This window comes from Oreochromis niloticus, linkage group LG7 (genome assembly GCF_001858045.2).
Source record: "Oreochromis niloticus isolate F11D_XX linkage group LG7, O_niloticus_UMD_NMBU, whole genome shotgun sequence".
Lineage (NCBI taxonomy): Eukaryota > Metazoa > Chordata > Actinopteri > Cichliformes > Cichlidae > Oreochromis > Oreochromis niloticus.
In genome coordinates, this window is record NC_031972.2 from 60351244 (window position 1) to 60368610 (window position 17367).

Below are 17367 nucleotides of genomic sequence, written 5' to 3' on the forward strand. Positions count from 1 at the left end.
GTATAGAATTTCGAAAAAACATCGGTACAAATTATAAGTCTGTATCATGATGTCTGGTGGTTTTTGAGTTTGTTGGTTTGTTTTTATTTTGTTTTATCTTGCGGGTTGGTTATTAGATGCCGCCCTCTCCTCCCTGTGCTGCAAGCAACAGGCGCACTTCGCAAACGGAGGGCGCCCTTACTCCCAGCAAATGGGCGATAGAAAACCGATCGGTGCCTATGCCATTCCCAATATGCGCTGGCTGACGTCGGGGCAGCATGAGTACAAGCATTTTTTAATTTTTTTTTGCCGATGCCCGTGATGCCGCCCCCCACCACGATGCCACCCCGGGCAACTGCCCGTGTCGCCCGTATCTAAAACCGCTACTGCTTATCATGTCAGAGGCCAACTGAAACCAAGGCCACCTATATAAAAACACCCCATCAGATACACAGTAGGGGAGAGCGGGGTAAGTTGTCACACTGTTCATAACTCCAACACTAGAGGCTCTATCTCAAAAATGAAATAGCCACTTTGTGTGACTTCTTCTTCTATAGTCAACCTCCTGTTCACATGTGGTCAAGACTGCTCTAATCTGAGGTGAGCACATCTTTTTTATTTTTTTGACCTAAAAGGAAAAATAAATCATAAATTTTCTTCAGTACAACTTTGTTAGGTATAGATGTTACAAATTATTATTTTACACAAAATAGAGGAGACATTAACGTGTCTTTTGATACTTCAGCTGATGTGCTATGTTGAGCTAACCCTGACATTTAGCTAAAATTAGCATAAATGTCAGTTTGGGGCAAGTTGTCTCATTAACTTTGGGGCAAGTCGTCACATGTGACAACTTGCCCCAGTACAAATAAATGCTCCAAAAAATTGTGATATTGTAATTCATTTGTATTTGTAATAAGGTTTTTGAAGAAAGGAAGGAGAGGCAGGAATTAAGGAAGGAAGGAAGAAAGTAAGATGGTTCGAAATTATCAACGAAAGACAGAGCGTGGCAGAACACCACCTGACATTATGTTAAAGGCAGTCAGGCAGGTAAAGATGCAGAACAAATCAATCAGAAGTACAGCAAAGGATTTTGACATAAATTACCGTACTCTAACTCGGTATTGTCAAAAGATTACCAGAGAAGAAACTGAAAGTCAGACAGCCATGCCAACAACAATGGTTGGTTATACAACGCCAAGGAAGATTTTTTCCCCTGATTTGGAAAAGCAGCTTGTTGAGTATATTACTAGGTCAGCTGACATTTATTTTGGTCTGTCACCAAGTGAGGTCAGAAAGCTTGCCTACCAGTTTGCTGTGGCACACGAACTGAAGTTTGTGCCTTTGTGGGCAGAAAAAGAAAAGGCCAGCAAAGAGTGGTTTACAGGCTTTTTAAAGCGGAATACAACATTGTCACTGAGAAAGCCAGAAGCAACTAGCCTTGCCAGGGCAAGTAGCTTCAACAGAGAGAATGTCAATGCTTTCTTTGACAACTTAGAGAAAGTGTTATGCAAATATGAGTTTGGACCAGGAGACATTTGGAATGTTGATGAAACTGGGGTCACCACTGTACATAAACCAGACAAAGTGTTGGCCAGACGTGGATTCAAACAAGTAGGGTCATTGACCTCTGCTGAAAGGGGAACCCTTGTCCCACTGGCCTGTGCTGTCTCAGCCATAGGGAATAGTTTACCTCCATACTTTATTTTCCCGCGTGTCCACTTCCGTGACCATTTCCTGATCAACGGGCCACCCGGCAGCAAAGGAGGGGCAAATTCCTCTGGATGGATGAAAGACACACACTTTGTTGACTTCCTGCAACATTTCAATGAACATACAAAGTGTTCAAAGGACAAGCCCTGTTTACTCCTTTTGGACAACCACGAGTCTCATCTGTCCATTGATGGACTCAATTATGCCAAAGAAAATGGCATAATCATGCTGTCATTCCCACCCCACTGCTCACATTGGCTCCAACCATTAGACAGGTCTGTCTACGGGCCACTAAAGAGGCACATCAACAGCACGTGCGATGCCTGGATGAGGAACAACCCTGGGAAGACAATGTCTATTTATGACATTCCTGGGATTGTGGCAATTGCATATCCTCTGACTGCAACCCCATTGAACATTCAGGCTGGTTTTAGGGTGGCTGGGATTCAACCTTAAAACAGAAATGTATTTCTGGAAGCCGAGTTTGCACAATCCTACGTCACAGATCGTCCTATTCCGGACCCTGCCCTGCCAGGCCCCAGCACCAACTCTGCACTGCCAGGCCCCAGCACCAACTCTGCACTGCCAGGCCCCAGCACCACCTCTGCACTGCCAGGCCCCAGCACCACCTCTGCACTGCCAGGCCCCAGCACCAACTCTGCACTGCCAGGCCCCAGCACTACCTCTGCCCTGCCAGGCCCCAGCACTACCTCTGCACTGCCAGGCCCCAGCACCAACTCTGCACTGCCAGGCCCCAGCACTACCTCTGCACTGCCAGGCCCCAGCACTACCTCTGCACTGCCAGGCCCCAGCACTACCTCTGCACTGCCAGGCCCCAGCACCAACTCTGCACTGCTAGGCCCCAGCACTACCTCTGCACTGCCAGGCCCCAGCACCAACTCTGCACTGCCAGGCCCCAGCACTACCTCTGCACTGCCAGGCCCCAGCACTACCTCTGCACTGCCAGGCCCCAGCACCAACTCTGCACTGCCAGGCCCCAGCACTACCTCTGCACTGCCAGGCCCCAGCACTACCTCTGCACTGCCAGGCCCCAGCACCAACTCTGCACTGCTAGGCCCCAGCACTACCTCTGCACTGCCAGGCCCCAGCACTACCTCTGCACTGCCAGGCCCCAGCACCAACTCTGAACTGCCAAGCTCCAGCACCATCTCTATCACGAGCTCACCCTTACCCAGCACTGCAATTACTGACAGCGGACTACCAACTCCAGAGGACATCCGGCCATATCCAAAAGCTGGCCGCCGAAAACCATCCAGCAAAGGAAGAAAACGACGCAAATCAGCAATTCTAACCGACACGCCAGTGAAGCAGCAACTAGAAAAAGAAAAGAATAAGGCTGAATCTAGCAAAAAGCTGTTTCAAAAGAGAGGGACGCGAGGGGGGAAAACATCTGGACCTATGAAGAACAACGCAGCTAAAAGAAGAAAAATAATTCAAGAGTCATCAGAATCAGAATCAGAATCGTGTTTATTGGCCAAGTATATGTGCAGACAAATACAAGGAATTTGGTTCCGGTAGATGGTGGCTCTCAAGCACAGCAATGTAAAACACACACACACACACACACACACACACACACACACACACACACGTCTATATGTACATTACACATGCATACACATACATACACAAAGCTGTGTAAACCAACTATAAATAACTAAACTTATGTACATAAAATACAGAAATGAAATGAGGTGGAATGAATACTACAGAATGTACATAAGGTGCAGTTGCAGTCTGGCAGTGGGGAGCAGTGTGACAGGTCAACTGTTTAGGAGGGAGATGGCGAGGGGAAAGAAACTGTTCCTGTGTCGGGTGGTCTTGGTTTGCAGGCTTCTGTACCGTCTGCCAGAGGGCAGCAGGTCAAAAAGTCTGTGTCCAGGGTGTGAGGGGTCTGTGATGATTCTCCCTGCCCGTTTCCTGGTTCTTGAGAGGTACAGATCCTGGATGGAGGGCAGGGGGGCGCCGATGATCCTTTCTGCTGCCCGTACAGTCCGCTGCAGTCTGCTCCTGTCCTGTTTAGTGGCTGCACCATACCAGACTGTGATGGAGGAGCACAGGACAGACTCAATGACCGCAGTATAGAACTGGATCAGCAGCTCCTGTGGAAGACTGTACTTCCCCAGTTGTCTCAGGAAGTACATCCTCTGCTGGGTCTTTTTGAGGATGGAGTTGATGTTGGTCTCCCACTTCAGGTCCTGGGAGATGGTGGTACCCAGGAACTTGAAGATCTTCACAGTCGACACAGGGCTGTCTGACATGATGAGGGGGGGCAGAGTTGGGGGATGTCTCCTGAAGTCCACTGTCATCTCTACAGTTTTAAGAGTGTTCAGCTCCAGATTGTGCTGACTGCACCAGAGTACCAGCCGCTCAACTTCCTGCCGGTATGCAGACTCATCACCATCCTGAATGAGGCCAATGACGGTGGTGTCATCTGCAAACTTGTTTAACAGCCGAGTTCTTGGAGGTGCAGTCATTAGTGTAGAGGGAGAACAGTAGTGGTGAGAGGACACATCCTTGAGGGGCACCAGTACTGAGGGACCGAGTTTCAGAGGTCATCTCCCCCAGCCTCACTTGTTGCTTTCTGTCTGTCAGGAAGCTGGTGATCCACTGACAGGTAGCTGGAGACACGCTGAGCTGGGAGAGTTTGGAAGAGAGAAGTTCAGGCACGATGGTGTTAAAAGCCGAACTAAAGTCCACAAACAGGATCCTGGCATAAGTTCCCGGGCGGTCGAGGTGTTGCAGGATGTAATGCAGCCCCATATTCACTGCATCATCCACCGACCTGTTTGCCCGGTAGGCAAACTGCAGAGGGTCCAGCTGGTGGCCTGTAATGTCCTTCAGATGGGCTAACACCAGTCGTTCGAAGGATTTCATGACCACAGACGTCAAGGCGATAGGTCTGTAGTCGTTCAGTCCTGTGATGGTGGGTTTCTTGGGAACAGGGATGATGGTGGAGCGTTTGAGGCAGGATGGAACTTCACACAGCTCCAGGGATCTGTTGAAGATGCGAGTGAAGATGGGAGCCAGCTGTTCAGCACAGGTCTTGAGGCAGGAGGGTGAAACACCGTCTGGTCCGGGGGCTTTCCTGGGCTTCTGTTTCTGAAATAGTCGGCTCACATCCTCAGTGTGTATTCTGAGTTTCAGGGAGGAGGAAAGGGGGGTGGGAGGTGTGATGGAGGTCGTTGAGTCTGGATTGGAGAGGGTGGTGGTGGTCGTTGAGTCTGAAATGGGAAGGGTGGTGGTGGTCGTTGAGTCTGGATTGGGGAGGGTGGGGGTGGTCTTTGAGACTGGATTGGAGAGGGTGAGGGTGAAGGGGGAGAGGTGGAAGGTGTGTTGGGGGTCAGTGTCTGAAGCGGTGTCTCTGGGGAGGGGAGGGTGAGGCGTGGGAGTCTGTCTGTCTCAAACCTGCAGTAGAATGTATTTAGCTCGTTGGCCAGGTCTTTGTTTGCTTCAACAGTGGGTGGGGGGCGTCTGTAGCTGGTGATTTCCTGCAGGCCCCTCCACACTGACGCAGGGTCGTTGGCTGAGAGCCGTTCTTCCAGCTTCTGGGAGTAGATCCTTTTAGCTGCTTTGATCTCCTTGGTCAGTGTGTTCCTGGCTTGCTTGTACAGGGCCCTGTCACCACTTCTGTAGGCGTCCTCCTTGGCCTTACGAAGATGGTGGAGTTTAGGAGTGAACCATGGTTTATTGTTGTTGTATGTGCAAAAGGTCTTTGTTGGCACACACACGTCTTCACAAAAACTGATGTATGATGTCACAGTGTCCGTGAGCTCATCCAGGTTATCAGATGCAGCTTCAAAAACAGTCCAATCAGTGCAGTCATCATCAGATGATGAAGAGTGCTTCTGCCTTGTCTGTGTGGAGCCATTTTCAAACAGTCGTCCAAAAGAGACCTGGGTAAAATGCGTAAAATGCAACAAATGGGCCCATGATGCTTGCATCTCAGGCCAGGCAATTTATGTGTGCCAGAATTGTGACTCTGAAGTTGAGTCTGATTAATCAGAAATAGGGCATCTGTTTTGTTCAGAGGATAAACATGTTAAGTAAAGCAAGTTATTTGCAGCATTCCATTCAGTTATGATGGATTTATGTGCAAGCCAGAGAACATTTGAGTTTAAAGTTCAAACTAAAGTTTTCTTTCTACTTAATGTTTTGATTAAAATGTGTATTGGATTGAAATAATTGTTTTTTTTCCAAATTCTCTTGGCATAATTGTTCAAATTTCCAGTTTTGGTTTGAATTTAACAATTAAAATCAATAATCACAATTAAGTATTTGTGTTCTTATTTTAAGATAATCTAGTGTGACAACTTACCTGCCGATGGGGTAAATTGTCACAAGTGCACATTCTCCATTCAACAGTCTACAACTCCGTAATGAGATAAGATATGAAAATGTAATGAATACATCATATGTGCCCGAGACTTCCTTCTTTCATTTGGTGAAACATTTATTACGTTGTGATGTATGGTGCTCAGTAAAAGTTAGTCAGTGTGAAAAGTGTGACAACTTACCCCGCTCTCCCCTATTTTCCTCAGCACTTCACAACTGCCGCAAGGTATAGCGTTTTAACTTTTTATTTTTTCGAATCCCAGACACAGTGGTGCGAGGTAGTTAGCTGTTCATAAGAGTTTAATTTAATCAAACTTCATTTTACGGATCTAAGTGGCTCCTCGTCACTAGCTAATTCACCATTTTATTTAAATATCAGAATTTTCGGAATGAGGATCCAAGCGGGACACAGAGGCTGCTAGTTTTAACGCACCAGAATGCAAATATAAATAAAAGCCTGACTATCCTGAGGGCCTAGCTGCAGCGACACCTTTCTTTCACACGGATTCCTGGATGTGTGTTGGAGCCCACTTTGCTACCCGCACAGAACGTTTCTGACCTACGGGCTTATACAATAGAGAAAAGCAACAATACAGCGTGTTTCTCTGCTCCAAGACATCTGAGGGCCTTTCACACAGTAAGCATGTCTGTTATACCCAGTGCATAAATGTCTGTGTGTTAGCGCTGATTATTCAAACCCTGTTTAAAATGTGACACATTTGTTATCCAAAAACATTTCCTCTAAATTTTTCAAAGTTACTGATTTAAAAATTATATTTTTGAATTTTTAATTGCATGACAAACATACGATAGACTCTTGAGCATATTTATATAGCTAATTTCACGATGGTATAACAGTGCTATATAAAAGATGCCCAAGCACCAATGCACTCTAATGCAAGCCTCTACAGCTGAAAACAGTTTGAATCCGCACTCTGAGGATCTGCTGAATTGTTTTTAATATGGCACTTTTTTAATGAACTGCAGATGATGAATTCCTCTTTATTGTAGAAACTGTCCCTAAGCTATTGTTGTTCATACTTACTGAGTTCCCTAGCTACTTCTTTACTATGTCAGTAAACTTTTTGAAAAGGAAGCTGTTGTAGATTTAAAGAAACATCCTAATTGAAGCAAAGGCAAAAAGTTGGAGTGAATTTTATGTGACTGTTCATATTAAAGCCAACAACAAGTGAAAATCCAAAACCGACTCCAATCCTTTGTATTAATGATCCCCTCCCCCCTCCCCTCTCTCTGTGTGTGTGTGTGTGTGAGTGTGTGTGTGTGTGTGTGTGCCCTCACAGAAGGAAGGTCACAGCAGGAGCTTTTCTCAAACGCATTACCAATCAGTTTATTTTTTACAAGAAGTGTAGCTCATACAATGGTATAAATGTATTATTTGCGATACTTTATAAATATGAAACTCTAAAGATTTTGAGTTCATGCACATTGTGAAACAAGAATCTAAATACTTGTGTCACAATGATTTCTATAAAAGCATGTTGTTTATGGGGATAATGTGACAAATCTTTTGTGCGCCCTATTAATGATCTTTCCGTGTGTCCGCTAGTTTGAAAGGCTTGGGCCGCCCTGCCCGCCACAGTTTATAACTGGTCATGTGACTGCATGGCTACATCTGATTGGTGAAAGAGTTACAGGTAACTCCACTGGCGGCATGATCCATTATTAGTAGTATTATCTAATGTGTGAAATGAATTATTTAAAAAAGTGTTGAATATTGCCAAATATAACTGAGTAAAAGTAGCGTTTCTTCTTCACAAATGTACTAGACTAGAATAGAATAGAATGCCAAGTTATACAGTGAGATACAGAGCATCTCCAACTCCGTGCAAACGTGTGGGTGAGGTGGGGGGTGCACAGTTCTGCAGCACTATATACATTACAGTATTAACAGAAAAAATATATAAAATATATAAAATGTACAAACATACAATCCAGAGTAAAAAAGTAAATATATAAATAAATAGTGTTATGTATATACGATTTGGGTTTTTGCACATAGAATTTGGTATTGCACAGTGGTGGTTTATACAGGTAAATGGGAAAATGGGGGGTGGGACTGTGTTATCGGCACGTGTATGAGTTAAGGGTGGCTATGGCCTTTGGGAAGAAACTGTTCTTGAGGCTGTGGGTCTTTGTGCTGATGCACCTGTAGCGCTTCCCTGAGGTTAAAAACCAGGGTGGGAGCTGTCTTTGATGATGTGTGCTGCTCTGCTGAGGCAGCGGGAGAAATAAATGTCCATCAGGAAGGGGAGAGGGCAGCCAATGATCTTCTGTGCTGCCTTGACTACACTCTGAAGCCTCGCTCTGTCCGCCTTAGTGCAGCTGCCATACCATACTGTGATGCAGTATGTTAGCAGGCTCTCAATGGACGAGCGGTAGAAGGTCAGCAGCAAGTTGGAGTCCAGCTTGTACTTCCTGAGGGTCCTCAGGAAGGAACCCTTTGGTTTTCTTAGTGTAGAGAGAATACAGGAGGGGGCTCAGCACACAGCCCTGCGGGGACCCGGTGCTCAGTGTGCGAGTGGAGGAGAGATGAGGGCCAAGTCTTACAGTCTGGGGCCAGTTTGTAAGAAAGTCCTTTATCCAGGCACATGTGAGAGGGGAGAGGCCAAGAGTGACCAGTTTGGTGATGAGGATGTCCGGGATGATTGTATTGAAGGCTGAGCTGTAGTCCACAAAGAGGATTCGGACATAGCTTTGCCGCTGTTCTAGGTGGCTCAGCACAGTGTGGAGGGCGATGGCGTCTTCTGTGGATCTGTATGCGAACTGGTAGGGGTCAAATTCTGGGGGGACGTAGTCCGTGATGTGCTGAAGGACTAGTCTCTCGAAGCATTTCATGATTACCGGCGTGAATGCCACTGGGCAGTAATCGTTCAGGCTGGTGATGGGAGACTTCTTCGGCACTGGCATGATTGTGGCTGATTTTAAACAGGATGGGATGGCTGCCTGATCCAGTGAGAGGTTCAAGATTCTGGTGAAGGTATGCAGGGTTTTTGATTTGGAAATACCCGAATGCTTTTGTCCACAGTCACAGTTCCAATACAAAACTTGATATAGTCCAGTACTGATCCTGTGAAAGTTTCTAGGTCCTGGTGTTCTAATATGTCCCAGTCTGTCTGTGTAAAGCAGTCCTGAAGTTTGGAGAGAGCATTTTCTGGCCTGGTTGTAACAGTCTTTGTGGTAGGCTTGGCACTGCGTCTGAGGGGGGTGTGGGCTGGGGAGAGCAGGAGGGAGAGGTGGTCGAACTGGCCAAGGCGGGGGAGGGGTATGGCTCTATATGCATGCTTGATGCTGGAGTAAACGTGATCTAGAGTGTTCTCTCCCCTGGTGGGACATTTTACATGCTGATAGAACTTTGGGAGTACAGTCTTTATGTCGGCCTTATTAAAGTCACCTGCAAATATGTAAACACCTTCAGGGTGGGCCTGCTGCTGTTCGTTAATGGTGTTCATCAGGATAGAGAGCGTCGTGTTTACACGTCGTGTCGGGTGGAATGTAGACAGCCGTGATGATCACTACCCTTAGCTCTCCTTAGGTAGAAAAAAAGGCCGGCATCTTACTGACATGTACTCGAGGTTCGGGGAGCAGTGACTCTTTATAATTGTCCCATTGTTGCACCAGCTTTCATGCACTAAATACAGAGCCCCCTCCCTCTGCTCAAGCCCCCCTTTTACTCAGGTAAAAGTAAAAAGTATGGTCCAATGGTCCTTTTAGAAGTATACTTTTTCAAAAACTTACTCAACTAAATGTAACAGAGTAAATGTAGCTCGTTACTACCCAACTCTGGTCTTCTTACTGTTGCCTCACAGCAGGAAGGTCCTGGATTTGAATCCACTGGCCACCTGAGGCCCCACTGTCTGGAGTTTGCATGTTCTCCTCATGTTTTTGTGGGTTTTCTCCGGGTAACTCTGGCTTCCACCTCAAAGATATGTATGGAATTAAATTAACTGGTGTTGGGATTTAGAGATTCTTTTATTGCTGCCATATAATCTGCCTTATGATAAATGTATTAATAACATGTTTTAGAGTATTATTTTAACAGTAATATTGTTTACAGGGTTCATATTGCATTGAAAATGTTTGTCATCACATTCATTCTATTCACAGGTTTAGTTCATTTTATACACAATGCATAACTGTGCTTGTTTAGAGTTGATGTTCTATCCAAGAGGGTTTTAAGCTTCACTGGTGAGAGTGTCCAGGTGATACATGTTGAGGGAAGATGAGAACATAGCAGGTTAATTGCATGCATGCTTACAATACACATAGATCTAGTAGCAGGCCTGAGCGAAGGCCCAAGTGTCTTCTGCTTCTTATATGAGACCTGCGCCAATTCAGTCTACTTAGTGATTGAGGACGAGGGTCCATTATTAGCCCTTAGAGGCCCTGAAGCTTGAAGTTATTACCTTAAAAGGAAGGTGTTATCAAAAAGAGAAGTTATATGTCTGTTTATAGTTATTAGAGATGTATAAGATGTACCCTTGTCTGTAAACAATGACTGGACATAATGTATTTTTGACCTGTATTGACGTGTATGTGGGGGTGTGATCCTCTATGCTATAAAACCAGAACTCAGTGTATTTTTGTCAGAGCAAATAAGCCATATGCTGATGGTTGCTCTCCGTTGTCAATAAACTCATCGTTTGATTGTACTTTTCTGGGCCTCCGTCGTTTGTTGTCTGGTCTACAGTTGATCGATCTCGCTTCACTGGTCATGCTAAACTGGCCGTAGTTGAGAGTGAGAATGTGTGCATGTATAATTGTCTGTTTCTGAATTAGCGCTGCAATAGACTGGTGATCATGATAACATGATAAGCGTTATCCAGCCAATGATGAAGAGAACCAGGTGTTTAGAGCCTATTAAAATCAAATTACTTGAAAAGATCATCTGAAAAAGAGTACAGTACTTGAGTTTTTTAAACAGAGTCATATGAACAGCAGAAAAGTACATCACAATTAAATGTGTTACTTCAGTCAGTATGTTGATTTTACACATTTTTGTTCTCTTTTTGATCTTCAGCACTTGTCTTATATAACTTCCTGGGCACTCTTCCCAGACCTTTTCATCCATCATTTTAATCAGTCCTTTGACAGTTTTATGGCCAAAGTGAGTTTAGAAATTCAGAAACAACAGGTGCAAGGACGGCTTCACAGTAGAAACGATTAATCCGCCTGACAGTTCTGTCAGTTTTGCTGCCAAAAGTAAGCTATAAATTTTATTAATGACAGGTTTTTGACAACTTTGGACAGTGTAGGCTGTCAGAGGTGCATCTTCAGCAGGGCCAACTTCGATTAACCCCTTGTCTTGGCATGTCACCACAGGCCATAACACAATCAAAAGTTACATATTAATCTTAATTATTAAATCTAAAAACAAGCGGTGTGGATCAACAGGTATTCATACAACAAGTAAAGCAGGCTTATGATATAAATGTGGATAATACTTGACCTAAATATATGGGTCTTAATTCAAATATGTATGTTAAATGCCTAACATGGTGATTCTAATATATAAAAACACTAGTGTAGGTATATAGTGTATGCGAATATATATGATTATATAATATATATGTTTAGTGTATACAAGTTTGTCCATGCTGTACCCTACCTTTTGTTCTGTGATAGATGGGATAGGTTTCAGACCTCCTGCAACCCTGAATTGGATAAACGAGAGACGATAGATGGATAGTATCGCCGTCAGCTAAATGGGTTTGTCATGTAATTAAATTGTAGATGCTCATTTTTTAAGGAGATAAAATGTCTGATGCTATCAGGTGAATGCAGGAAAAATGGACTCTCCCAGAGAAAAGTGGATGCTGATTGCTGGAAACCTGGCACTCAAGCAGGTACATCATTTTCATTCAAAAAACAAGGAAACAAAAAACTGTGTGACAAAATATATGTATAAAAATGTCAATATTCCATATATCTGCTTATCTGTGCGGTATGACTTTATGTCTGCCAGGAATTATATCTTCTCATTATTCTTTTCATTTAAAAAGCTACAAGCTACAGTGCTGGGCCTGCTGGCTTCCCTAATGGCGTCTCTGTTGGGCTGGATGGCAGAAGGACAGATGCCCTTTAATCATATAATGCTCCTGTGCTCAACCAGTGTTTCTACTGCATTTGTGGCTTCACTGCTGCAAGGTAAACAATAACTTGCCGTCACTTTGGACTACACTGTCCTTGACTTCTCTGTGACAAAGTGGTTAGACATGAACTCATTTACCACTTGTCCCTTAACCATATTGATAATTTATTCCTTGTTATTTTACAGTCAACCATAATGCTTTAATTTAGACATTGCTGGTGTAACTTTGCTTAACATACTATCCCGGGTTTGTTTGTGGTAGCAGTAGTTACATCCATTACATCCATGCATATGTTCTTTAAAGCAAATACTATTAACCATAAATTATGTTTCTTTATGCTGCTTTGGTAATACTTACCATGTTTGTCCATTTATTCAGGTCCTATATCTAAACCAGGTATGTGGGAAGGGCCGCCCCAGTACTTCCTGTTTATATAGGGTCATGAGGTCATTGATTGCATCACTGGGTGTAATCAAATGAAGGGTTTTTCATTTTGTATAGCATTGTTTATTTTCTTTAAAGTGAGTGGTTAGCTGAGTAAATGAGTTTGTCAATTTCATGCATAATCTTATTCCTGTTCTTTGTTTAGAATCATATTGTTTGGTCTGACCTTTTTTTTTTTTCCCAATGGTAGACACTAATAAGGTTCAGGTGTAGGGATGGGTATCGTTTAGGTTTTATCCGATACCGGTGCCAAACCGGTACTTTTGAAACGGTGCCGGTGCTTAAACGGTGCTCAAACCGGTGCTTAAAGAATGGAGAACACAAAATTGGTCCAAAAACCTCTCATGTTCAGCTGTTTTTTGTAAAAAGATAACAATGTTAGCCTTTTCTGCAGCTATAGGGCATATATGGTCTCATTCTTGGCTGGAAGCAGTGCTTAAACAATGGAAAAAACACAAACTTTGTCCAAAAACCTCTCATGTTTAACTGTTTTCCACTTTTTCTTTGGTCATTTTAGCCTTTTTGGCCAGGGTGAAGGGAGTATCTGCCATCAAACAAGAAGACAGCCGCATGTAACTATGACGGCGTTTGCTAGTTCACCTTACATGCATTAATGTAATAACGTGGTTAGCGTACTCAACGTGAATTACACACGAACAACATTAAGCTACTCACGCAGAGAAGAACGGCTGCTGCTGCCATCATCATCCGTCATCATTTCTGCTACGCTGACAGGGCTAGGGGCCAGGACTCTACTCTTCGGGTTTTTGGGGGATGTTGCTAACTCCGGGTCCGATAACAGGCACCACACCCGCAGTAGATGTGCACGGTGTGAGGTCTCGCTGCAAGCTATCAAACACGGCGCATTTCTCGGCTTTAAAAAAAACCAACGCTATGCGCCGCCAGGTGTTTCATCGGATTCGAGGTGTTACCTCCTTTGACAGTATCACAGTATCAGCTTAAAGCACTTGTTGCAGGCTGCTGAGTTTGCATCTTTTGCTGCGAAGTACAGCCAGACTTTTGATCGCTTGGCCTTGGGCATTTTTAATCTGTAGCTCTGCTCTAAAAGAACGTACATACCTGGGCCCGCCTACTATCCTCGGAAACGTAAAATGATTGGCTAGAATTGGCTCAGGAAAAAAAAAAAAAAGCACCGAAATAAAGCACCGAAATGTGCGCTGCTTTTCGGTCTGGTTACTACCGTTTATGATGGCACCGGACACCGGTACCCATCCCTATTCAGGTGTGTGTAAAGTCCTGTATAAAGCAAGTGAGATTTTGCCTACCAGGTTGGTTGTTTTATGGTAGAATGAAGATGCTAGAAATAAAGAATACTTAAAAGAAACTTGACTACTATGCTGATGCTGTCCACTTATCACCTTCCTTGCTGTTTATGTTATGCTACCTCACACTCTCTTATAAAAAAATAAAACATATTTGTGAGAGTGATAACTTAAGATTGTCATTTGCACTTAGAAACATATAATCATTTATGCTTAGAGATATATAATCGTTTGTATGTTGATAAAATGTGTCATCCTTATTTAGGTCTGCTAAGGTTCTGTGTGCACTCTGTGCACCATGAGAGGGGAGGACGTTCACTCCCTTCTTGTGTTCTGGCATACCTCATGTTAAGTTCATGTGAAGGTCGCATCTTGTTTGGTGATATATGGTATGGCAGAACACACACTCTGTATCTGTTCAGTTACAACAGTCTTTTGTCTTAGTTGGGCTGCTCCAAGGGAGACTCCCACTATCTCCCAGGAGGCTCCTGGCGCCGGTCATCTTGGGAGTTGTATTACTTTGCAGATAACATAGTAAAACTTTGTTAGGCCTGGCTGAGCAGTTTTCACAGGGTCATATTTTGACCCACACACACACCCGCACCCACACACAGACAGGTGTATACTCTGCTTTAACACACATATGCCTGTTTGAGACTGTCACGTGTTAATGGGACTATGCATACTCATGTAATCACAATAAAAGGAGCGCTATGGGAAGTCCGGCTGAGGTTGACGAGGTTCAAGTGGAAGGAACAGCACTTGGCCTTAGTCGGCCTCCCTCGGGAGTGATCACACAGCAAGCTCTGTCTTGTGTCTTGTTTTGCTGCTGCAGTTGGTTGTATAATTGTTCCAGCAGGGTTTGTACTTAGATAAACCCAATAATAATATTTCATATTTCATGGTCTAAGGAGCTTGAAAAAAAAGCATCTGGATTTCTTGCGTTTCTTGAAGATGTTTCACCGCTTATCTCAGAAGCTTCTCCAGTTCTAAGAGCAATTGGTGGAGAGCCCAAGATTTTTAAGACGTATTGGGAGTATCCCTAATAGGGCCGTGGACCCCCTATTGATCCTCTGCCTGATCACATGAGCCAAGGTGTGAAAACGAGAATAGATCTCCAGAAGTTGATTCTGTTCATCTGGACGTAGCGTTTTCAGTGAGAATAACATATGTTGTAACATATGTTAACATATGTTATGTTAGTAACATATGACACAGACAGAGTGACATAGTGTGCACTCTTAAGTGCCAGGAGGATTGCCAGGATTTATATATCGGGGAAACCAAACAACCTCTGGCGAAGCGGATGGCACAACACAGAAGAGCCACCTCGTCAGGCCAGGACTCTGCAGTCTATTTACACCTACAGGCCAGTGGACACTCTTTCAGTGATGAGGATGTACACATCCTGTACAGGGAGGAACGGTGGTTTGAGCGCGGAGTCAAGGACGCCATTTACATGAAAAGGGAAAGACCATCTCTGAGTCGAGGAGGGGGCCTAAGGGTACATCTTTCGCCATCTTACAATGCCGTCATTGCAGCCAATTCCCAACTCTCTGTGAATGGTACTCATGGCCATTGATCAGTGGTTGTTGATCAATGGTAATGAGAATTTGCATAATCATGATGAAGGAACTGACCTCTCAGCCCATTGTTCCTTCAGTGCTGCTAGTTTCAGTCGTTATGCAAATGTACTGTTTATAAGATTGGGGAAACCTGCAGTCAGCTGAAACTGAAGAAGTCACTTGGATGAGTGACGAAACATTTTTCCCACTGAAAACGCTACGTCCAGATGAACAGATTCAACTTTTGGAGATTTACTTACCTGGATGATTGAGAATGCATCAAGATGAGAATGGGTCACAATCAGCCAAGGTTTTGTGTGAACCCATTGTCAGATCTAGTCCCACCCTATCATGTGACTTACTGAGGTCAAATGGCCCAAGACGTGAGTGAGTGTTAAGGTGTCTGGGAAGAGATCTCAAAACTGGATTATAGATGGCAGACAATTGGTGTCGTAAGACACCGCCTCTGTTCAAAGATGGTCGTTCAATGTAGCGGTCTGAGCATTCCTCGCTGCACTGTAAAGCATACACTACGTTGCTAAGGTTGTGTTTCATGAAAGCCCACTTAGGATAAGTGATGCCTGGTGTTGTAGGGTCCTGATCACTTCAAGTTGGTGTTCCAGAGGGTGGTTGGAGTCAAAGAGTAGATACTGGTCCTTGCGTGTGGGCTTCCGGTAAACTTCAAAGTTAGGTTTTGTTAAAATCTCCCAATTCTTTTAATCTTTGGGCTGAAGGAAGGACAATACTCGGTGTATAAATGCTCAATCAACAATTATTTATCCCATACAATTCAACACTTTATGAGCATAAACCTCATGATGGGGAGACCTGCATGCAGAGGGTCACAGCAAATCTCAAACTGGTGGAGGGTTACTCAAGCTCTTATAGCCTCTAGTGGCCCCCACCTAGTCGTAAAAGCCTAAACATTCACATTCTTTCTCTCACACGGCGCCTAAGTTATGACCTCGGCTCCTTGTTTTATCTCCTCCTGATGAGATGGGGCAGAAAACCTCTCCGGTATGTTCTGTTCTCTTCTAATCAGACAAATAAGGCCATGACTCTCTGAAAACGGTATTTCTTATAACTCAGCAGTATAATGCATCATAAAACAATATCATTCATTCACAATAAATCAGCAGTCTAATCTAATACAAATCAGTTTAACCCTAGAACACTATCGCTATAAATAGTAACACAATCACTAATGCCGGGTGATTTTTACCTGATATAATATAACCAATAAAAAGTAATCAAATATATCAAAATATGACAACACATGACAAATTAGAGTGGTCGTCTTTTACTTTCAACTGTGCCGTGTCTAACAAAATGAAAAAAAACCCTCCTAAAACAAAATAATGACTCTGGGAAGCTGGTCTTTGGTCCACCCATTCCTGGGAAATTTGAGACTTCCCTGGTGAAGGCACAGGCTCCTCGACACGCAAACAGCTGCAGGAGAGAGAAATCATGTAAATGTATTTGCTCGGGTGTAAATCACCCGGCGATAGTGTTCTAGGGTTAATAAATCTAATAGTTATCACCTCTTCAGGAGAATAAAGCAAACTAAAACTACATAATAATTTCACAATCATTAATCAGGGGTTTTATTGGTTATATTATATCGGGTAAAAATCACCCGGCATTAGTGATTGTGTTACTATTTATAGCGATAGTGTTCTAGGGTTAATTGGTCACATGACTGCATCACATGACTAAAATGCGTCATCGTTTTAGAAAGTCTGCGTTTTTGATCGTCCACACTGCAACGGGACAGCTCCGTTTTGAAATGTATGCGTTTTCGAGAGCGTTTCCAAAACGCTGCGTTTTTCCTTGAGGAAAACGCCGTCTCAGTGTGGATGGGAGGCCAAAATGGAGAGAAAACGATGCGTTTTCAAACGAAAACGCATTAGTGTGGAC

The 17367-nt window shown here is 43.9% G+C and overlaps 1 protein-coding gene across 3 annotated transcripts in view; it reads left to right on the forward strand.

The window, feature by feature from the left end:
• slc41a2a (solute carrier family 41 member 2a) overlaps positions 1 to 17367 on the forward strand; it is a 33597-nt gene that overhangs the window by 7227 nt on the left and 9003 nt on the right. For 2 of the 3 annotated variants that reach the window (XM_005471065.4, XM_005471066.4), the window contains exons 4-5: positions 11841 to 11912; positions 12069 to 12213. In XM_005471065.4, coding sequence (XP_005471122.1) covers positions 11841 to 11912; positions 12069 to 12213 — 217 coding nt within the window. Of the gene's footprint in view, positions 1 to 306; positions 580 to 11840; positions 11913 to 12068; positions 12214 to 17367 lie in introns of those variants that run through there. The other variant, XM_019361868.2, reaches the window with a different exon arrangement.